At 48.7% G+C, this 24,269-nt stretch overlaps 1 protein-coding gene across 3 annotated transcripts in view; it reads right to left on the reverse strand.

Annotated features, from left to right (window-relative positions):
* MSN (moesin) overlaps positions 1–24,269 on the reverse strand; it is a 278,033-nt gene that overhangs the window by 163,132 nt on the left and 90,632 nt on the right. Inside the window, exon 1 of one of the 3 annotated variants that reach the window (XM_069612529.1) lies at positions 4,941–4,997. The exons of the other annotated variants lie outside the window; for them this stretch is intronic. Coding sequence (XP_069468630.1) covers positions 4,941–4,946 — 6 coding nt within the window. The 5' untranslated portion in view covers positions 4,947–4,997. Of the gene's footprint in view, positions 1–4,940; positions 4,998–24,269 lie in introns of those variants that run through there. 3 annotated transcript variants of the gene reach the window in all.

The raw sequence follows: 24,269 nt of genomic DNA on the forward strand, positions 1-24,269 counted from the left end.
TTTTCAGGGTGGTGGGAACGAGGTGGAGGGGACGCTTAGTCTGTTAGATACGCCACATATTCGCGCAGCAGAACTGGACGAGCCCATCATGCTGCTGGATGTGACAGATGTTATATAGTACCTTTCCCAGGGAAAAACACCAGGACTAGGTCTCCCTTCAGAATTAAGGCTGAAGAGGGAAAATCCAAGCAGACCGTCAGCCCCGAAAGACGCCCCAACCGGAAGAAGCACCAGCAACAACATGGCTGCCGATCCTATGAACTTATGCCAAACCCCACTGCTCCCGCAATAGACAACTACCGCAAAGTTTACCGTACTAGCCAATCGTATGCTCCCGCTATAACGCGAACTCTGCCTAGAGTGGACAAAGACACAGAACAGAGCTGGAGACAACCGCATGGACAGACTTGACTAACAGCACCAAACCTAAAGACGCCATGGTGCAGGTCGTGAAGACATCCCGACGACATATCTCCGTTAACACGAAGCACACGCACAACTGACACACACACCAATTTACACGAAGAAAATGTACAGTTGGATGAGAGAGGACGGTGGCTCATGCACACTATCAGCACGTTTATTATTTTGTCATTAGGCTTGCTAAAGCACAGCAGAAACGCAAGACGCAAAGAAGAGCTTGCCCATATGCTTGCAGATGCCTACATGCAACTCTATGGGAGGACAGGGGCACTCCAGGGACCTGACCAACCGTAAACTCTCACTAACCTACGGACACTATGACGACCCCATCATGAAAGCCAGAGCAGGCCATAGGAAAATACAGTAGGCCGCAATGATCTCAGAAATCCCAAACCGCAAGGTGCTGTGCAAGCAGAATAAACCCTGGTGTGAGCAACAGACTGCCAAGGCCACCATGTTGCGAAGCAACATTCCACATCCCGAGCCAAGGCGACATCGGCTGCAGCAGAGATGATTTCCATACAAAATACACGTTAATTTGAGGTAATTGAGCTGCACGAGTGGTCTACAAGCACGTAACCCGGCCAACCCGAGAACGGACCAAGACTCGGACTGGGAACGAGCAGCTGCCCACGGCCAGACAGCGGCCCGCAAAATCTTGATACCTCCAGACACTTTGTACGATGGGAATGGAATGCTCTCATGGCATTAGTCGTCCACACACTATTGTTATACGCAAACATATAGTTACAATTTTCTGGAACACAGTAGACATGTACTGAGGACAGGTGTCTAGCGGGCTTGGAAAAGAGTTTGTCCCACACTTAGGGGCCTGCAGCCAGGCCAATCTGGACACTGGGTTCTCGAGGTAGAGGGTGAGGGTTGCCAACCAATCACTGGGCTTTCTTACTGTAACTTCAGAAGTAGCAACTTTCAGGGATGATCCAAGTACACCACCTGACAGTACCGTCCAATAACAATTCCTTTGTATAGGGTCCTATACGGGACCTGCTACTCAGGGGCCAATCCTAGTCCTCGATAGGTTTTGGAGGGAGTCTGCTGAGTAACTAAGGTTATTACGTCACGGTGTATAGAACTGGCCTGCGAGCCAGAATGTGGCGAGATGTGCCTGAAGGTCGTTCATGCATATGACCCTGTGCGTTTCGTATAATAAACCACAGTAACCCCTTGCTCCTTGTGTGGAGCACTGCTTCTTGGGACCAGGGAATGAGTAAGGGCCTTCTGTGAGCTGGGAGTCTGCGGACCAATGGCGCGACTCTGCCGGCCCCAGAAATTAACCCAACAAGTCTCATTGGGTGATGCGTCATGGGCATCCGCTGTAGGATGCCCGATAGTTCCTTCCCCAAAACAGGGTAAAGACGCTTGAGACTTGGGCTTGGTCCGCCCCTCGTCAATTCTCCACGCTCTGAGCAGCAAGATTACAAAGAGTGGTGATTAGTTTAGTTCACCTGAACCATGTAGGATTTATGCCAATTTGAATAATTTGAGGAGACCAAACCATGTGATTACATAAACAAGGGGACAGTCTCTTCACTGTGCAGTTGTCTCTTTAGTTGCCGAAAACACATTACTTTGTACGCTGGGAGTAGATATAGCCCACCTTGGCAAGGTTTCACTGCGATGGATTGGGCTGCTTTATAAACAGGCCTCGGCCAGAGTGAAGACAGAAGGTGGTCTTGGAACACTGGAAAGTGGGGCAGGGATGCCCACTATCACCCTTTCTATTTGCATTGGCTCTGGAGCCACTGGCATGCATGCTTGAGCCAGACATGGCAGAATCAGGGAAACAGTCTGGGTGGGACGGCCACAGGTAGTCTCCATGGATGTGCAAAACTCAGTAGTAAACATCCCCTTGCTGATGGAAGTTTTGACAACTTTAGAGCCATAATCAAGTGCGCTTGATGCAGGACTGAGGATGCCCAGGGCTTGGCGACTTTTGGAAGGGGGGTGTTGTCTAAAAACTGTGGGCTGGGGTCATTGATAGTGGATTCTCCTTTAATGAGTCTGCTGGTACAGTTACCCAGATGGAAGTCTAAGTCACCCAATAAAACGATGGGGCAGGCGCTAATGCTACTGAAGCAGTGAAAATTCATGGTGTGGTATAGTTCAAAAAGCCCCATAATAATGGAGTGGCCAAGAATGGGCGAAAGCAGAACTTGCAACTTTGATAAGGATTGAAGCTGCATACACAGAGGTGACAAACGGGTGTCGCTCGAGTAGCTTGTGAGAGGGACCCCCACCCCGATGAGGTCCTCATATTTGATAGATATGTTGTGATGGGATGTTCGAGAGTGTCGGGGGGGGGGGTGCACCTTTACAGCTTGGGACGTTCTTATGTGCAACATGCAGTTGTTGGAGAGCGATGGGGGACATGTGAGAGGGTTAATTGGATTATTTGTGGAATTAATATTTCTTACTAGGGGTGAGACTTTGTGAAAACTAATATGTAAATTGCAAAATGGTGCGAGTACCTGGGCATATAATAGCAGTGACTGGCAAATGCATATGCGCAAACCAAATCTGTTGGATTTGCCAATTTTTGTCTTTTACAGGACTTCAGTGAAGGCCACGGACACTGCTTACAAGTGGCAGTAGGTAGACCAGCTTAAGCCATTTATATTACACCCATAGCACGTTTCCAGCTCCTTTTAACTCTCAGAACACTGGTTTGAAGTAAGTCAGGAACTTATGCAAAGGATGATGTTACCGCTTGATAAGCTAGCTCAAAGCGATCCCAGGAGGACGTGTTTTGGGGCAGAAAAGATCCGGAAATGTATGGGAAAGACCATAGGGATTAGCATGGCCACAGGCAGTCAATGAGTAGATAAACAACCCAACACCTACACGTTATGTGTCCCTCCTCATAGGCTATCTCCCCCTAGCGGTACTCCAATGTAATAGTTTTGTTTTATAGGTGATGCCAAGCTAATCCAAGGGTGCAAAAAGAACAAGAATATAGATGCACTGATGAGGGTTAGGGTGGGTCTAAAGAGTAGATCTGAGGATGCTGATGTAGGAGACCATAGAAGAGAAGGAGACGAATGAACGAGGAGGATGGTAGAAAGGAGGGTAGGGGAGCAGGGAGGATAAGAAGAGGGTGAAGGATTAGAGTATTCCACCACCTAGGGGAGCTATGGGTTGTTGACCCAGTTACACACAAAGTTTTATTTAATATTCATAAGAGGTCTGTGTAAGAAGATATGCGGGTGCACTGGCCTATGGACAAGTCTGGCTTTTCTGAATGGGGACTGGTTCAAAAGTCGAAATGCAACCTGGCAAAGCAACATTTAGTATGGCCAGCACAAACAGAATAGGGAAGGTTTAGGGTGAGGATAAGGAGAGGACAAACAGTGACTGTTAAGAGTAGCAAGTAGGGCAACGGGCTGGAGAATAATGGGACAAATCTACCAGACAGGCAACTGACCCTTCACCATCCACTGCAGAGGCACTTGTCGAAGGCGCGTAGATCCCTGCAACTTAATTCATTAATGCCCGACAAGTTGCCACAAGAATAGCCTTTATTAAAAAAACAGGCACCGTCAGTACTGCGGCTTTAGAGCAAATGCAGGCTTGCAAGGCAGGCTTTACTCTGCACCATGAAGCTCTCCATGCAACACCCAGCAAAGCCAAATGGCTTTCCCCATTGCAATAAGCACACGGAATATGAGCTATATTCATATCAAGCTTCAAATGCGCAACAAAAAGGGGCGCTCCATCAAAGACTGATCAGTCAAAGCCTGGAAGCCACTTCGTCAAAATCTCACCATGTTAAACGTGAAGGCAATGCTTTTCCAATGTGTCTTGGGCCTCTCCTCCCTAGACGCAGGCTGGGCTGGTTGTGATATCCATTGGTTGGTTGCAATGCAGACAGAACCCCAATAAGACCAGATGAACAGGCAGTCAGCAGGAAGGGTCAAAGAAAGTGGCAGAGCAGGGATGTCAAACTCCAGCTCTAGAGAACTGTTGGGTTTACAGGAAATCCCCATTAATGATAATTATAAATCTGCATGCATTAAGAATCATGGTATGTAAATTTCTCCTGAAAATTAAAAAAAAGAGGTATTTCCTAAAAATGCAACATTATTACTGTCTGCCACTTATGGATGACAACGCTGGGGTACAGATCATTAGTTCAGTTCTATGTTTCAAAAGACAGGAATAATTTTACAGTGTGCACGACTGAGGTCCCCTTCTTGTCCCCCCAACTCGATCTGGTTAAATATATGCAATTCTAGTAGCAATCACCTAATTGCAGTCGCATTTGCCTAATCCACACAGGAGGCCCCTGCCACTGTTTTTATATATATTTTTAACAAAAAATCAAAGATATCTCGCTCTCTCTCTCTCCCCCCAGGCAAGGCAAGATATCATCCATCCAAGACACTATGGCCAACATCGCATCCCATCACATGTCCCCAGGTGGCCTCGACAATCGCAGGTTTAAGTAGCTCCTCCGAAAAATTGACACTTTGGGCCAAAATGGCAGAAATACTCACAGACATCGGTTTCTTCGTTGAAGAACCAAGGCTCCTCTCATACAAACCTTTCTGGGTTCTCTGTGTGTCTGGGTCATGTGAGAGCGCTTGCCATTTCTGAAGGGATTACAGTTAATTAAAGCCGGCCCTCTCGCGGCGCTCTAAAAAAGGACCTTTTCTTGTTTCCCTGCTAATCGGGTCGCTATAGCAGACGACCAGAGTTAACCCATTATTCCAGAGGGACGCCACCGCCCGCGACACAACACCATACGACTACACAAGCCTTGCGTTAAAGTATGCAATGTGAACCAACAAAAACATACCTTCAAAACAGACTCCGATAAGTGCATACAAATGGAGGGGAGGGATTGGGACTGTCTATATGAACAGAGTCAACGTCTCCCCGATCCTGTGAAGCATCCCTACGTTTTTGTTTCCTGGATGACTTTATTCGGCCACTGCCACCCCTCCCCCATGATGGCTGAAGACAGTGCTTGTTAAGGATGAAAGCCCCCTTGGGTTACTGGAGCAAGGTTGCAGACCTAAGCTCAAGAAATAGATTGAACAAGGAATCGTTCATTACAACTGGATATTGTTCTGGGGAGGAGGAGGGTTTTCCTCTCGGCTGATGGGGCGAAACAGGAAGCAGGTCTGGAAGACTAGGTTTAATCCATTCACAAGGTCACGCTTGACTGGATGTACATCATTGCAGATCACTTTTCTCTTTATGAAAATTAAGGACCGACACAGGGGGTTGCACAAATGGGTGTATGGTTTTGGTGGGATAAGTGTGCTGGAAGGCCTAGTGGAAGCGCACTGAATCTTCTCTGTTCAGGTGACCAATGCATCATAGTGACACAGCGCCCCATTATCTTTTGGACCCAGCTACAGAGTAAGGCAAGCATATTAAGCGCACATTACACTCCTCCACACGCACAAACTGATCCAAGCTGTCACTGGATTGATTGCCCCAAAATCTTTCATGGCCTGGCTTGAGATGAAAGGATTTGGTCCTGGCAGGTGTCCAGCCCCAGGCTCTTCCATACATTTCCTGAGGCATGGCGCACAGCCGGTGAGGCTGCCAGGCGAAGGGCAGCTAGGTGGTCAAGGTTACTTACACCCGACATACCCTACCTCAAGACTGCTTCCATCGCTGCCAGCACCCAGGTACAGTAATCCTTCAAACTGCTCTCCCAATTCCTTCATACCATTGCCCAATAAGTGCAGACTCCATGAAATATCTTGGTAGTCTTCCCACCCCATTTAATACTCGCATCACCCATTAGACCAATCCACTAATCAGTCTGTGATCCATTAGCTCTCAACTTCATGCTGGTTGCTTGCCCTTGCCCATCACTATTCACCACAGCGATTCACACACTACGTCCAATCGACCCTCCCAGTTGGTTTACACGTCCACTCTCCTATTCGCAACCCTCTCCCCACAATTTACTCTGGGCTTCCCACATTGTCCCAGAATACCACCCCCACTCTTCTCCCTCCATGTCCTGTAATCTCAATCCCCAAACAATCATCATGGCAGACTATCTAGCTCCAAACTTCACCGATAGCCCTGCAGCTCCTTTTCAGAACCCCTCTCGTCCCTCACCCTCCTAGTCAAGCACTCTCACCCCTGGGCTCAGGAATATCCTTATCTCCTCTACAAGACAGATCCCTTTGCCTTTCATCACCACAGGCTGCAGTCATGGCCAAATAGGAGATGTGAAACAGCCTGAGCCCCAAATGAACCATACTTTCTGCCCTTCATGCAGAAGCTGCTACCAACTGCCGTTCTCTGCAGTCCGTGAGGTGCAGGGTGTACGATCAACAAGGCTAAGATTCTACAATGGGACCTGCACTCCTCCTTTGCCTCCATTGCCTTTGCACTGTGGCTGCCATTGACCTCTGAGGACTAAAATCCTTTCCGAAAAACATCTGTCATTCATCTCGATTCCTTAGTCTGCATACTCTTTAAAAAACCTCTATAGCCATCCAATAACCTGGTTCCATGGCAACTCGCTCATCTCATCCATAAAGCACTAGCCTCTACATTTCAATGCCTGCACTACCCCCTCCCAATCCCATCTACATCTCTCCACTATTTAAGTGCAAGTTCACCAATAACTTTGCCTCTATTACTTATCAAGACTTTCTAGACTTCAACTCTAATGACAGCCCTGCCTCAGAGCACTACTGCACGTCCCGCATCAGACCCACAAACCTACGTCCTCAACCTTGGCCCCCTCCACAGAGATTCACCTTCTCAAGACCAATACACGATTCGCTCCATGACACAAATACTCTCCCATCTACCCCTAGAAGGAGGCTCTCTCTACCCAATCTACCACTTTTGGAGGCAAAATTTAGTACTTGACCAAGCTGCTCTACACTCCAATCTCAGTCTCACAACTTCTACTCTTCAGGCCACATTTTCTGCCCCCTAAACCCTGCAGTTTTCACCCAATCTCCTCTTCTGCCTATATTTTTTTCTCTGCACTTCTCAATATAGATCTTAATGATCCGAGAAATCCTCACTGGCCCCCATTCTCTTCAAAGCCATCGGATACTGCGCTCAAATTACCACAGGACTGCCAATCCTCAAAAGGTCCGACAGGCCCAAAAACCACATACAGTTCTCCATTATCCCATGGTCCAAAGTCCTCCGAAGGGTGCCATTGAATCGGATCTCCAACCACCTTTACTTCAACGGTATAATATACCACCCCTCAATTCTGCAGTGGTATCTGCCCATCACTACAAATTCTTACAGTCATCCTTCTTGGACCCTTCAGTGGACTTTAACATGGCCTAACACCCCTCCGAGCTTTTACCTCATCACACCTCAGCATCCAAGACACTGCTCTTGCCTGGATTGGCACCTACATTCCAAACCTTTGTTGCCATCATCTTCTAGAACACAAGACCCACTAGCCCCAGTTATTCCCCAGTGTTATTCCCCCAAAAGTCTATTCTTTGCAGACTACTTTTTACCCTCTCCAACTCTTGGCAAACTCCTCATCCTTTGGGTTCACCTACTCGCTGATAACCAGACTCCTCTTCAAACGTCCTTCGGCAATCTGTCACTGGGTGGCAGTTTGTTTTCTTGGATTTAACTCCTTAAAAACCAAAGTATTCATCCTACCCTACTCCTCTTCCATCTCTGATCACTGCTTCTATGCATCACCACCCAGCTCACTTTAAAATAAATGCAAAGACTAGCCCAAATCCGGCTACCTAGATTCACCCACTACTCCCGTACCACATTCCATTCACTCCAGCGCCCTAGTCAGTCCGGACTACGTGTGGGGCCCCTACTCGCTTCAGCTCTTTCTCCCGTTGACCCTCTTCGAGTAAACTGAACTCTGGTATAGATGGGTCTTATTTTTTGGACAAGAAGTCTTTTTTTGAAATGCAACAGCTTCTGATACAAAAATAAATTAAAAACGGATTCCTGTACAACAGTACAAACAATAATGTGGGTCCTCTTTCTATCCCAAATAAACTTGTGTTCATTTAGATGTACAATTTTACGAGTTGGTTGATCGCTAGATTCTTTCGTTTTACAATATTGGATACAATTTTCCAGAACAAAAAATGTATACCACTCATGCTTTCTATACACATTTTATATAATTGTTCTGTTAAAGAAATCCTACACCATGTGAGAAACGTATACAAATACAACAGGTCAACCCTGCATTCAAACTACCATTGCGGAGCAAAACGAGGGTATGAAAGCAAACCAAGGTAAAGTCGCAAACGCAACCATAGTTTACTACCAACCAGCAATCTCCAAGATACGGCCATGGCATGGGGCCAACCACGGTTAAAGCATCTTCATTCACCCAACGAAGTGAACCAGAAACACAGAAAACAGGCCATGAAGCCAAACTAATGGAAAAGGAATGTGGCTGGAATGTGTGTTATTTTCCTGCAATTGGAAGACTGGAAATACTGTAAAGGTCAAGATCATGGCACGCCTGGGGTAGGTATGGAAATGCCGATTGGCGGCAGACTCCATGCCCACAAGTTCAACAACTGCCTTGGTTTTAAGGCACTCAGCCGTAGAAACTCAAGAGAAACAAAGGGCACATTTTAGTTAATGGGGTAATGGTTTCATCTAGTGCCACACTATTATTATTCCCTTGTAACATGTCTGGGTTCAACATGACAGTGAGATTAGAGGCTACATCCTGGTTCCCCTGAAGACGGAATCAATTGGATCCATCAATTCACCCATACAGCAAGTCAAGCTGTCTGAACTTGGACACTGCCTCTGATGCTGCGATAGAACATTGAACATGATTGGACGAGCATCTGCGATGCAAGGGGAAAGCAGGCAATAAAGGCAAACCTAGAGGACAGACATCAGCATTTTTTACGCTAAATTACAAAGAGAAAACAACGATAATAGCCGATACGTACAATTGCAGCTTTCTTTAAAAGTGCTTGTTCCTCAAACGAGGGATTGAAATTAAGACCGGATAATGTGACAAATCCAGGGTGTTTGTCCCTTCTACCCTAGGGGGAGCCACCACTTTTGAGCCGTGTTGCGCGCCCACAAAGCAAAATCCTCACTAGGGGTTTGGGCTAAGTGGGCCCTCACTGGGAGCGACTCCCCTTTCGGGGAACAAGGACGCCCCATTCCTGTATGTATTCCCTACAGAAAAAATGATTGCTTATATGGGAACGGATGTGAAGAAAACTGCTACTCATTATACTTTGAACTAAGTGGAACTGGAACTTTCTTTGCATTCATCATCTTGTGGTGAACGACACGTGCCCCCCCACTTCCCTTCTCGTTTCAGATATGAACATAAGCACCAGAGACTCTGGAATGGAGGAGAACCAAACCCACTCCGAGGCAAAACTCGGACATAGGCATGCCAGCGGGGAGAGGGACCACGCCGAACAATGGAGCCAGCAGTGGTGTAGAAGGGAGCGGGTGGCAGGGAAATACACTGCAGTGCAATTATCAGGTGAAGGCCGAGTATAGAGAAAACTGAGAGCCAAGACAACACCTACCAGGTGGTGTGACCACAATCCGAATGTGTGGACATACTGGCACAGTCTCCGGGTTTACCCTAGAGACTCTGGGTTTTTACGCTCTTCTACGGGTCTCTGGGGAAAGGAGCGTGGAGTCTCAGGGATTTCCCGCAAGCCATGGAAATGTGCCCACACCTCAATGTGATTGAATACAAAAACACTGTTTGTGGCCAATCACATCAAGGTGTGGGCAGAAACTAAGGGTCTGCGACAGATTGGATGGCCGGCACCCAGTTAGCAACATCTCCTGGACTGATGTGAAGAGAGTGACTTCTGCGCACACGCAAAAAAAAAAACTGCGATCTTCTGCATGTTCACGTGTCTGAGGTTTTTTTTTGCTTTTTTTTTTGAGTTTTTGAGTCGGGTGGGCAGAGTCTTTGGGAAGGGAGGGGGGGGGCATTGGTGACATCATTCCCTGGGTTTTGCTTTTGGGAATACAGGCAGGTATGCGTGGTGGGCCAAGAGCACACGAATGACTGCCAAAGCCAGGGAAGGAGAGCGGAGCAATCCCTTCACTAGCCAAGAGGGTACTAGTACCTCGATAAGCCATGGAAGCAAAAGACATACTTCCTCGCCTAAGTGTCCCTGGCGGAACGGAAAGCCACAACTGCTTATATACGAGGGAGAAAGATTGAAGGCAGTGGCTAACTGCTCAGGAGAATCCCAGGTTACCGTTGCAGGCCCTTCAAAAATCAAGGTACGCAGGCTGCCTGGGTCTTCGAGACTTGGAAAAGAGAGATAACCGAGTGGGGAGAAAGACCAATATTAAAACCATACAACACAGGGAAGTAATCCATTCCCATAAAGAAACACAGTTAAGTGGGAACTACAGAAACAACCCTGTTTTGGGGATACTAAAAATCCAGACATGCGAAGGAAAAGTATAGAGAAAATATCCCTCCAACTACAACATTTGAAGCATTTCGGTTTCCGAGAGACTTAACATTTTTATGTTTTAGACATTCCTTGAAGAACATTTGTAAACCAGTGAGTGACTGACAGTGAAGTAGACCTGTGGAACCATTTGAAAATTGGAAATACATTCAGGGTTAAGCCTGGAACACTTCAAGAAACTATATAAAGAAACACCCGAGTACAGGGAACTTCATCTTTTCTAGTAGGTTTGGTTAAGAGGTAGTGCCGGTTAGTGGACAGGTTCGGACAGAGGACTACCATTTTGGATTTTCTTTCAACCAACACCTTAATTTTAGGAAGGGACTCCCCCTTCTAGCAATGGGGATAGTGAGGCACAAGTTAAATAAACTCTTGAAATGCACGTCCTCTGGTCTGAGTCCTCCTTCTGCAATATCACAATAAGCAGGCGGTAAAAGCAGCCCCCAGTGTCCAGCATTAACCAGTGACCAGGAGCTCCCACTGGAGAATGAGGAGGTAGTACCTCCAATCTGACTTCCATATAAGATACAAACACATCCTTTAGTGCTTTATTTCGGACCCTTTATACTCAATGTATAGCTGTGTCCAAATGCACATAGTTACATTCACATAGGTGGGTTTGTCCACCATCATGTCGCACAAGGAGCCAAAACTAGCTCCTGGTGGTTTTAAGATAACCAGGCTCTTCTAGGCTACACGCAGGAGCTAAATAGCCCCCAGGCCCTCTCAATTTCGAATCTGGTCAAAAAGGACCTCTTGTCTAGGGAGAAAAGTTCAGAGCAGGGCACAGGGGATTCACAAGCAGGAATTTGAGAGTGGAGATGAGGCAAGAGTGGGAAAATCATGGATATGCGAGACGGGACCGGGAACTGCAGGAGAAAGGGCCAGAGGCACGAGACTATGCATGCACATGTTCACGCGTGCAAAGTGTGCTTATTTATGGACATGAGTGATGCATGAAAGACTGCAGCATAGGGTGTATGTGCATGGACACGGTCTAAACCAATTTGCTGTCCCTTGTAGCAACTACTTTCCATCTGCGGCTCCAAACCCCTGGGCTGCAATCCAAAGAAACATTGCCTGCGTTCACACCTGGTAGAGGTGCAGGGATCGGATCCAAGGAACAATACTGCTCCACTCAAAGGCGCCAATTAACAGATTATGCCTTCTATCCAATTATTGCTACAGTGTTTAGTTTAAATCCTATGAAATACGAGTTCGAACCAAGTCTGCCCATGCCTTAAAGTGAACGCTCAAGGTCTAGACCACGAGGCAGCCCTGGAGGTGGCCATTTTGTTAACCTGACGGCACCACATGGTGGCAGCACAAATGCCATTTTGCGATCATAGTTTGAGAGCGCCTCGCCCGCCAGAAACTCTTGGTTTCCTCTTTAGAAAAAGCAGCCGCGTTGCAAGGAGACGTGCAGCACAGTTTATGAAGCCTGCGACTGTGAGAGGAGGAGCATTGTCCCCCTGCGTAACCACAGGAAGTGGACCACTTCCGCTTACTCAAGGCCCATAGAAGCGGAACAGCTACGGCACGCCGCTTGCAGAAGCAGAGCTCGTAGAATGGGGGCTTTGTGTGGGCAAGGTGGAGGGAAAAAAAATAATGAACACCACCAAGTGTGCTTTTTTAAGAATGGGCGTAGTGCAGTTTAGTAAATTGTATTCATTTCAAGTCAGTAGGCGCAAGGCTGGGGACCCAAACGTCTTTCCACCGCATTAAGCGTTTGTCTGGACGGCAGGCTTCTGAGCGGGCTGGAGCGCGAATGCCAGGCAGAAATGGCCGCGATCCACAAGAACAGAAAGGCCGCCAATGAACGTAGGGCCAATGGCTGCTTTTGCAAAGTTTTGTGCAGATAGCAAGACCGTTCGAAAAAAAAGTGACACCCGAGAATCTGGAAATTGGAGTAAAAAATAAATAAATAACAGACTTCGATGTTTGCAAAATAGAGTTATCATCCAATGTTCAAGAAGAGGTTTGGTGGTCTGTCAAAGTAATTTAGGGCGAGGTTGTTACACAACGCAAGCCTCTGTTTCGGGAGGATAGCTCAGCAGCAACGTGCTCGCCTTGGAAGCAAGACAGGTTCGATCCCCTGGCCGCCCTTAGACACCTCTGGGTATTAAGCGTGTTATAAATAACCTATCATATCATATCTCAACCAATCCTGATGCACATTGCTAACTGAAGGTCTGGGGAAACCACCAATATTCTATGAGCAAATACTGTCTTGGTGCCAGTCAATCCCATCTTGCCATGATCTGTGGGGCCATCAGAACACATATCCCATATAGTTACCCAGTCACTCACCCTCCTGCTGGCAAACCGTTTCCCCCTTACAACATTTGCTGCTGCGTGCACATGGCTCAGCCCTTTGGCCTCACCCACCCACCCACTTGTTACCAGCAGTGCAGCCACATCCTTTGGGGCTCTCACCAAGTAATGGAATCAATCCAGTTGCATCACCCTCCACTTGCCTCAACTCCGCCTCTTCCCACTCCTCTTCCCCGAGCATCCCTCTTCCTAATTCGTGTTGCCAACTCACATTTTCACACGACCAGCAATGCAACATCTCAAGTTCAGCAAACCAGTCTGTCTGCCAATACCTAGTATCGCCCAGCCTGTTCAGAGGTACCATTATCTTGACAAACCCACATGCCAGGCTCAGTTATGGGCCTTTGACCTGTTAAGTCCCTCGCTGTGGTCCAGAACTGAACTCGATCTTCCAGGCTCATACTGTCTTGCAAGACTCACCATGTGGCTGTATAAAATTAGAATTCCAACCGTACCTTCTAAGCTATCTTAATAATTGTAACCAGTGCCTTGATGCCAGGGGCTTAGTGCGCTTTATAAATGACTAAATAAATAGAATGCATGAACTGTGGAGGAGCCAATCATATTGCAAGCCTGAACTCTTATAGCCTGCATAACCTTCCTTTTGAGCGTCCGCTTGACCGCCATATTCGTTCTTCACTCCATTACAGCATGCCAGACACCCAAAATGGATGCCTACAGAAAGGGATGGTCTTCCACGTTACATTTTCATTCTGCATTGGTTTGAAGATTCCGGAGCCTTTGCCCGTCTTCGGATAGACGTTTAAGAAGAGATATTGTTCACATGTGTAAAATTTCAATGCTTTTTGTTTTACGATTTTGCATGCAGTATTAACAATTTAGTGCTGTAACAATTTCCCCTAGCTTCCATTTTGTAAGAACAACAACATTACTTAAGGTTGTTGAACAATCCAAAATGGCCACTAATGGAAGCATGAATTAACCTGGATTCAAGGTATATAAAAGTGTATTTATTCCAGTTCCTTCGTGTAGGTTCCTTTACACTTACTTAAGATAAGAGGTGGCACACAACCACTGGCCCACCCGCACACTAGCCAGCTACCTTCCAACTGACGCTCTCAGAACACTCGCCCAGTTCTCCGACCAACATTCCACACTAACATTCTGTCATTCGCACCGTCGTAGTCCTGGCAAGTGCATTACACCATTAGGACAATGTTTGTTTTGTTGTATTCCAACCTTTATTTCGTGGTTCACGTTTATTTCACTGCTCCGGCCTCTGCTCAGCCAGCTCTGGTTGCCCGCACATGCTTGCACCGTGATATGACATTATGGAAGCCTGTTTGAACAGGGGTAATCAGGCCTCACTCGCTACTAGCCACTGGCTAGTGAAAATTGACACTTTACGATTAAGACATTTTAAGCTATGTGTATGACGAATGGAAGGGGGGGGGGCTATAGCCCCGGGTCTTTTGGTTATAGCCCCGGATAGAAGCTCAGGGAATACAACCAAAAGGCTATAGGTAGCCCCAACTCCTGCCAATCCTGACATTAGCCTAGCCCCTGATCTTTTCCAGACCTAGCAACACCTCTGGCTGAAGGTGTAGTGTCTGGGTAACTCACTAAACATCCTAGTCTCTCCTGACCTCTACCTTGGTCTCGAGGGCCAAAATTCTCCATACAGCCTGCACTTGGGCTGCAAACCCTCAAAGGTCTCGAGTGCGAAGGCCCTAGCAGAGTAGAAGCTACTTGATCTACTATATTAGTGCAAGCCCGAAAACAAGCAGGGAAGCATCCTTGCACCTCTTCCTCTTTTCTTCCAGACTATGGCCTGGATAGCTCCCAGCGGGGCCACAACAATACGCCAACATCCACACAAGCCTCTGCTTTCAAACCACTGTGGTGGAGATTTCACGCAGTACAAACCTAAGCTAACATTACAAAATGAAGCAGTGACTATATGCAATACAATCTTGGCAATAAGTCGATCACGGATGCCAAAATGGCATGTGTACTCACAAGGCGGGTGAAGCTAATGTTAAACTTTATTGTTGAGTGCTGGATCGCTCCGGAGGTTGCTGAGAATATAACATTTTACTTTGGAACCTACTGCCACACCGTTTTATCTTCAAAGTACACTAGAAAACGGAATACTAAGTTGCTATAGAGCACATCTCTACCACAGCCATGGGTGGCAAACGCATGTTTTTAGGCTAAGTTGCAATGTGGCCGACAGAACAGAAATCAGGGTGCAAAATTTTAAGTTGCAATCTACCAGCCACTCGCCACCTCAAATCTATACGTCTAGGCAGCAGACCATTTCTTACTCGCCAAGACTCAATTATCACTAGACAATATTGCACTATACAGCAATGACAGACTCCCCTAAATGCATGCACATTGAAGGATCCATTTCCCACAGGCACCAACCACTCTATTCCATAAAGCGGTTTCGGCAGTGCAGCCCCCACCCAGACAACTCCTACAGTCTGGAACCAAGAGACTGGGCATAGAACATTGGGCGAGTCCTGGCAGAGCCCTACATGGAGAAGACAGATGTTGGCACATGCTTTTGACTCACCCCAATGCCTCCCGCCCATGACCCATCGCCACTTGCTCGTTAAGCAGACCCTTTGCGGGACGCCGAGTTATATTAAGCAAGATTCCATTGCGAAGGCCCGGACTCCGAGTCCCGCCCCCCCCACCCCCCAGACATTTGTTCCGCCATCCAGCAGGCTGTGACCTCCTCACCTAGAAACTCCAGACCCAATCTAAAATAGAAGCACTTTACTTGTTCCCACTGCAAGCATCTCTGGCATAGAAGCTGTACTTTTGCCCCTAGACGAAATGGCAAAGGAATTTCAACGTCAAAGACAAAATGTATCTGCTAAATCACACTGCCAGTCACTCACGCGCAGCTTGCCAACATTTCATCTGGCAGGACACTTTCTACCAAACTTCCTATCGCCAGACTCCTGTTCTAGGCCTCCAAAAAAACGCCAAAACCGGAGCACCTTCCTTCAATATTCACTCGCTCTCAAACCTTCCAGAGGAGGCTGAGTGACAGACACGAGCTTGGTAAAGGCAGTAGTTTTAGCTTCAGGGCAGTGAAATGTTTGGTGTGGTCAAGTGTGGCCACCATATAAGGCACCGACATCACATGCCCAGGCAGGTACTCCCAGCGAAAGCATAGGAGCCAACCGGGGCAAGGATGCCACACTACACTACTGCTCCAGGCAGAGCTGGGCAGGAGCCTGGGGTTGTGCTGCTACTGCCCAAATAGAGGAACATGGTGGTGTGCTCCTTCTGCCCACCTAGTATCAGTGGATCACTACAAAAACAGCAGAAAGGGCAGGTGGAGCAGTGAGGAAAAGTGTTTTTCCTCACCCACTTTCCTGCCCCCCCTCTGCTAAAGTCAATAGGGCGGGGGCGATTGTAGGGCTAAAGGCGGAGCATGGTGCTTCTCACATTTGCTATGGGGCTTCACAGTGGGCGCCAAATTAGGAGGCAGGAGCTATGTGCTGCATTCTCCTATAGGTATCCACTGTGGGTGGCCCGTGCCTTGTGAGAGGGCGGCAGTCAGAGAAACACGCCACAAGTAGAGCTTTCCATTAGATGAGCTTGAAATCCCGTTCCCCTCGTCCGTGTTCCGGGAATAATAAAAACACAGACTGGACACCCGTCCCTCCTAGAAAGCAATGCTATGACTGATCGGCAGTCCTGTTTTTTTTTTTGCAGCAGCACCGGGGCGTTGTAGGAAGCAGTGGAAGCACACAGACCATAAGGAATGCATTCAACATCTTTAGTCTTGGTCACAGTGCTTGGAGGTTGTTAGGCAGAAATCTGTGCAGTTCCCTCTGGGACCACTGCAAAAGATTTAAGTCTACAGGTGTTGGCAGTAAACCCACTTGGTAGCAGTCTGCACCACACAGATTCACTGTGGTAGCTGTGTCTGAGCAGTCAGACTTCCCTCAAGAAGAGTTAGACAGTATATAGAGGATACAGGATAGGTACAGAGGCACAGTAGTATAAGCAAACACTGACCAGAGCTAGGTGTAAAAGTATATACTTATTTATTTTAAAGGCACACTCATAAATTACACTAGCACAGAAAAAAAAGGTAAGTAAATCAAAACACAGTCACTATTAATTATGTGTACATCCCTAGTCATTGGTTGGACAAGTCCAAGTTAACACCACTTATTTCCAAACAGAAGTGAGCGCTTAACGTTAGATGGTACTCCAACAAGTTACTGAAAAGGGAGGGAAAAAGGTAGGAGTAATGCAAACATCAAAGTAAAAAAACACTTTTCACATAAGGTTAGAAAGACAATCAATTGTGGGACAAAAAGAATTGGTTCGGGGCCCGCTTTAGAGGGAGCCAGACGAGAATATGCCCAAGATCACACAATGTCACAAGTCTTTACAGGCGAGTAGAAAAGGTTTTTCTGAGATTAGAAAAGTTTAGTTAGGGTGTCCCAGGCTTACCCAGGTTCGAGAGCCGAGGGCTAAATCTACCCCGTACAATCGGTGGCAAGGGAAGCCGGGCGGAACACAGTACCTTTAAAAGTGGAAAGGATCCTCCAGCGGTGGTAGTTGTTCCTGGTAGTGGGTGTAAGTCGCGGCGTCGTCCAGGGGAAGAGGTGATCCCGACGTGGAGGAAAGCTGCAGATCGTTGCACTACCAGGGAAGAGACCAGCCGTGGAGTTTTCCGGTCACAAAGGATTTTACCCCTCTTTCGCGGTTGAGGTAAAAAGTGGTATCCCGGTTGCCGGGGTGCTTGGCACAGGCAAGACGGCCACGAGATGCTTCGGGACGGCGAAAAGAAGGCAGCAACTGGTTGTCCCCACCAGTTAAGGGAAGGAGACTCTCCGGCGGGAGATCTCTGTCGTCGAAAAAAGTGGTGAGACGGTTCCGCAGGGCTTCACCGGTGGTGTCGTCTTGGCAGGTCGTCTCGGCTTCTCCCTAGTCGGCTTCTTAGGTCCTGTGGCGACTTCTGAAGAACTAGTCCCAAAAACCCTGCTTTTATGCAGCAAACCCCCATTCATACAGCCTAGCTGTCACTCAAACATGCTAAGTGTACATCTGCAGGCCCCCAGATAAGGTATTGAGCCCTCCGTGGGCCGTGTGTTTGTTTTTCTGCCCATTCTTGGGCTGCTGCCATTGTTTTTCCCCGTGTGTTCTCCCCAGCCCCCCTCCCTCCCCTTCCGTGTTTCTCCTTGGTCCCCTCCCTCCCTCCCGCCTCCAATCCTCCCAGCTCCCCCCTGATTGGCTGCTGGCCCGTGTCTCCTCCTCCTCTTATTGGTGCTACCAGGGCAGCCCCTGCCCGGCAGTCCCAGCGGCTAAGGGCCCCCTTAGGCAAAGGGCGGCTCCCTCCTTTGCGGCTCCCGGTGTGTCTGCAGGTGTCCGCAGGGGACGCCAGGGCCATTCCACCGCTATATCTTGTGAGCTCCACCTGCTCCCCCGGCCCACCCCACCCCTACCTTTTCACTTCCTCGCAGTGTGGCTACACTTCTTTGTGTTCTGAATTTGTGGTAAACTAGGGTTTTTCTCCCTCTGCAGGATTTTCAAACTTAGGTGGCCTCTCCACTGTGTACCCGATACCCCTTACTGTGTTCACCGTGTTCCGAATTTGTGGTAAACTAGGGTTTTTCTCCCTCTGCAGGATTTTCAAACTTAGGTGGCCTCTCCACTGTGTACCTGATACCCCTTACTGTGTTCTGAATTTGTGGTAAACGAACGCCTGCCGCTCTCTTCCTACCCACTTGCGCTTGTCCTGTCTTCCCCCACCCACTCCCTCCTATTCTATGGTGCTCTATCTCACCAATCTTTTCTAACTGCTTCTCCATTGACTATCCTGCTCTCCTCACTAAATCTGGTAGGAAAAAGTTTAAAAAGGACATCCTGGTCTCCAACCCAGGCCTCCCTATCGCTGACACCTACACTAGTGCCTCCTCCAAGGAAACTCTCACTGACATCCTCTTTTTCGTGCCTTCTCCTGACCTATGGACCCTTCATATGGTCTCTGTGCTCTCTCCTTTCTCTTCTTCCCCCATTAATGGTGGCACCCGTTGGGATGTCCTCTTGGCTTCCTTCCACTCCTCTAAGGCCATCATTAATGTCTATGCTAATGGGACCGTCTTGGTCCAAGGCCCTCAGGCCAACCTTCACCTCTTCGATAGACGCTTCCCACGCCTCATCAACTTCCTCTCCTCTCCTGCTGTGCCCCCTCCTCTGTCCTCGACTAACTTGCCTCTTCCCTCCCTCCCCACCCCCTCTCATGCTCCTTCTTCACCTCCGCAGGGCGTACCTCTGATCTGTACCCCTCCCCGGAAGTCCTTCAAAGATGGCAAACTTCTCCACATTGCCACTCTTAACTCTCGCTCTGCCGTCAAACATTCCTCTGATATCTGCCGCCTTCTTGAGGAACTTGACCTTGACGTACTCGGTTTCACTGAGACATGGTTCAAGGCCAGCTCTGTCACCAGCTTTGACACATTCCTACCCGATGGTTACAAGATCCTCTCTGTGCCCAGGCCCAACCGTGCGGGGGGAGGTGTGGCCCTTATCTTCCCTGAGTGGATTCCTGCCACTGTTACTCCCATGCAGACCTACTCCTCTTTTGAATGTCTTGTCTGCCGACTCTCTCTCTCTCCTAGCCATTCCCTTACCGTGGCTACTATCTATCGGCCACCTGGTCAAATTTCCTCCTTCCTCTTCGAGTGGGCGGACCTCTCCTCCTCACTCCTGTCCTCAACCACTCAACTCCTCTTTCTTGGAGACTTCAACATCCACCTGGATGCCTCCTGTCCCCCCTCTGGACTCTTTCGCAACCTCTGCGACTCTCTCTCACACTCTATTCTCCCGTCTGGGCCGACTCATTCTGCAGGGCACACTCTTGATGCCCTGATCTCCTCTGACCTTCCCCTCTCTGTCTCTCTCTCCACTCCTCTCTCCTGGAGTGATCACTTTCTCCTCTCACCTCACCCTCCCTACCCCACAGGCAAAGCCACCCCCATCACTACCACCTTCCTTCTCGGTCATCCGACCCATGAAGCGCGTGTCAGTTGAGGCTTTCGCTGCCACCTTCTTGCCCCCTCCTCCCCCTTCGGCTGACTCCCACCCTGACACAGCCCTCTCCACTCTGCTATATCTGATACTCTTGATATCCTTGCCCCTGTCATGAGAATCCGCCTGAAGCCCAAAGCCAAATGTAACTCCTGGTATGACTCGGATCTCGTCACCCTTAAGCGCAAGTGCAGGTTGGCAGAGAGGAAATGGCGTGCTTCATGTTCATCCTCTGACAAACTGGCCTGTCGCCTGCTCCAAAGGCAATACCGGCTCTCCGTTCTCACCAAGAAGAGAGCCCTTATCCAAGCCCGCATCTCTGCGGCATCTAACAATTCGGCCGAACTCTTTAAAATCTGCAAGGAGCTGGCCAACCCTGCTGCAGTCTCTACCTCTCCTGTCCCCTCCCAGGCCCTCTGCACGGCACTGGCCTCTTACTTCATTTCGAAAACTCAGGACATCCTGTCCTCACTCTCCTCCTATAACCTCCCCCCCTCTATTCCCTGCCCTTCCTCTGGCTCTTCTGCAGCCACCCCTCCTCTCTCCTTCTCTTCCTTTCCCCTTTTTTCTGCTGACGAGGTTTCAAGACAAGTCCGATCTATGAAAGTCTCATCAAAACAGGTCCACCCCTGTTCCTCCAAAACTATCAAGGACCACATTGACTCCTTGGCTCCTGCCCTTGCTGACTTCTGCAATCACTCCTTCGCCTCTGGAGTCTCCCCATCCCCTCTCAAGCACTCCCTTGTGCACCCCATTCTTAAGAAACCCTCTTCCGACCCTTCCTGCCCTGCTAACTATCGCCCAATCTCTATCACTCCCTTCCTGGGCAAGCTCCCGGAGAAACTGGCCATCTCCCAGCTTAATCTCCATGCTGAATGTGTTGGTAGTCTTCATGACCATCAGTCTGGCTTCAGAGCTGCCAGAAGCACAGAAACTGCTCTCCTGAACATCCGTGAGGACCTGCTCTCGAACCTTGACTCTAACATTCCATGTGTTCTCATTTTGCTTGATCTCTCTTCTGCCTTTGATACTGTCAACCATACCATCCTGCTCAACCGTCTCCGTGATAACATCGGTATCACTGGTCAGGCTCTGGCGTGGCTGACCGCTTTCCTCTCAAATCGACCCTCCCAGGTCCAACTGGGGTCTTTCCTCTCTGACATCTTCTTCTCTACCTGTGGTGTCCCCCAGGGATCTAACCTCTCTCCCTCGCTGTTCAACCAGTATCTGGCACTTCTCGCCCACCACATCGCCGCCCTCTGCCCCTACTTTCAGTGCTACGCGGATGATACCCAACTCATTTTCAGGCTACCCTCGGCCTCCTCTTCTCCTTCCCTCATCTCTGACTGTCTTTCTGCTATCCAGGAATGGTGTGCCGCCAACGACCTCTGCCTTAATGCCAGTAAGACTGAGATTCTACTCATCGGCACTCCCACTCCCTCCTGCTCTCTGGCCGGCCTCTCTAGGCCCTCTTCCTACTCCTACCTGCAAGGCAAAAAACCTTGGGGTCATCTTCGACTCCACACTCTCCTTCTCTCCTCACATATCCGACGTATCTAAGAAGTCACACTACCAGCTACACCTCCTCAGAGGTATCCTTCCTTTCCTCTCCTTCCCCCAGAAGCTCACTGTCTCTAGAGCCCTGGTTCTCTCTAAGCTGGACTACTGTAACAGCCTCTATCTTAATCTGCCCGCCTCTACTCTCCGCCCTTTGCAACTCATCCAGAACAGGACTGCAAGACTTGTCCTTGGCCTCAAGCCCAGGGACCGTATCTCTCCAGGACTGAAATCACTACACTGGCTCCCAGTGACTGCGAGGATCAAGTTCAAAACCCTCTGCATTGTCCACAAGGCCGTCTGGGGCCTTGGGCCAAAATACCTTCAACTCTCTCTTCCTAAATATCTTCCTTCTCGAGCTCTTCGCTCATCCGCCTCCCACTCCCTCAGGGTCAGCCGCTTCTCCAAACAACGAGTTGGGGGCAGATCTCTTTCGACTGCAGGGGCCTCCCTCTGGAACAGCCTTCCTACCTCCCTGAAACTTGAGGAGAACCACCTCCGGTTCCGGAAGCACCTCAAAACCTTCCTCTTTGCCTCTGCTTTCTCTCCCCCTCTCCCCTGCTAATACTACTGAAACTGCACTGAATCTGCAACTGGGCCATTCACCGTTCTCGGCCCAGCCACTCTCCCCTGCATTGCCTCCACGGCAACCCCTGCACTACGGGACTGTCAGTATCCATACAGCCCCCCCTTCCCAGCACTTGTTTGCACTTACCTCGCACTTGCCACCAGCTGGCCCTTGTTATTTATCCTGTATGCTGTATGCTTATAACCCTGTACTGCACTTTCCCCTCTCCCTTTCCCCCATGCACTTTTCCCTTCCCCTCTACCCTTGCACTTGCGCGATCTGAATGACACCTGGCCTAGTAAGATCGTTGTCCGTCTCCCCTGTTCCCCCCCCCCTGCCTCGTCGCGCCTTGAAACACTTGTGTATAGGCGCGTTACAAATGCTATATCATAAGTGGTGAGTGGGGGGCTCACCACTTGGGCCAATCACACCAGAGTGCGACTTGAGTTGGCAAGGCAACTCAGTCCAGGGTGCCTAAACCCCCTCCCACACCCCCTGTGGTACCCAGACAGAATGGCACCACTTTGGAGGGCTTCTGTGCAGCAGCCCGCCAAAAGTGGAACAAAGGCTCGACTTGGGTTCAGGGTTACTGAAGTGAACCTAGATGCCATTTTGGCGGTGAGTTCTGGCAAAAAATCCCAACCGGTGAGTTTATATTAAATAAATAAACCAGCGGTATCTTTAACATTGCACCAAAAAGTGGTGCATTCAAAACAATGGGAAATCCCATTGGGAAATATTCCGGTGGAATATTTCGGTGGTATCCACTGCCACCAGCCAGAACTCGGCGAGGGGGGGACGGGACAGTACCCCCTCGACAACAGACCCAGGGGCAATCTAATTGCCCCTACCAGTACTTCCACAGTAAGATTGTTTGTACTGGTTAAGTTCCTAAGTTAAGACTAGTAAAGTCAATGGTGACTTTACAGACCCAGGGAGACAGTAGTCAGCCCCAGGGTGTGGAGTCTATGTTTGGGGGTCACTATGACACCCCTGTGTTACTGCACGGAGGGTGCTGTGTAACACACATTCAAAACCCAATGATAGCCTATGGGGAAAAAAATACCCCATAGCCCATAAGCACATAGCAAGTCACAGAAACACTCTCAAGTCATGTCCAAGAGTGAGGGTAAAAGAGTCTCACTCTGGGCAGGAGAAAAAAATAAACCCCAAAAATCCAGCAAAGCTGCTGGGGGACTCACTAGGTTAGGAAATTCAGCCTAAACAGAGAATTCTCCCTAACAGAGGTAAAGCCCCACTTAGACAGCCTAAACGGATTAAAATGCATCCTGCTGCAATTATGGATTTCAGACATTTTGAGATATAATAAAAAGGGATACTTTTCAAATAATCACCTACCATGAGAAAAATGGCATATTTGAACTCCAGTCGCACACCACCACCTGCAAAATCCCTAGGTTCATCGGTTCAGTGTATGCTGTACACTCCGAAGATGTAAGCCTCTGGCGTTCACCTAGATCCCCCCCCCTTGACCCCCAACCATCAACCAAAACGTCCACTTTACAAGGCCAGCCCTTTCTCCCCTCCTCCAACCCTCTGCCCAATGATCTCAATGCCTACTTTAACCAGGAGATTTCACTGGGCAGGGTTAAAAATTGCTGAGAGCCATTCAGCCCCCGCTTGTATCCTAGGCGAGCCTGCTTAGTAAACTCAAGTTACCAAGAGCTACTTTTGCCTCCCCAAACCAACTCGTGCCTTGCAAATATGCACAAGTGTCTTCGAATTAAAGCTTTTGAGAAAGTTACTAAATAAGAATAATTAGGACACATCAAAAAATAATGGATCATAAATAATGGGCAAAATTTGGTGCATCTCGTGTAAAATTAAATAGTGCAGTGTGCCGTGTACTCCTGTCTGTTTTCCCAGCAATAGCTCCTGCCTACTGGGTGATGGCCGACACC

Source organism: Ambystoma mexicanum, chromosome 5p (genome assembly GCF_040938575.1).
Source record: "Ambystoma mexicanum isolate Mex_15411 chromosome 5p, UKY_AmexF1_1, whole genome shotgun sequence".
In the NCBI taxonomy this organism is placed as follows: Eukaryota; Metazoa; Chordata; class Amphibia; order Caudata; family Ambystomatidae; genus Ambystoma; species Ambystoma mexicanum.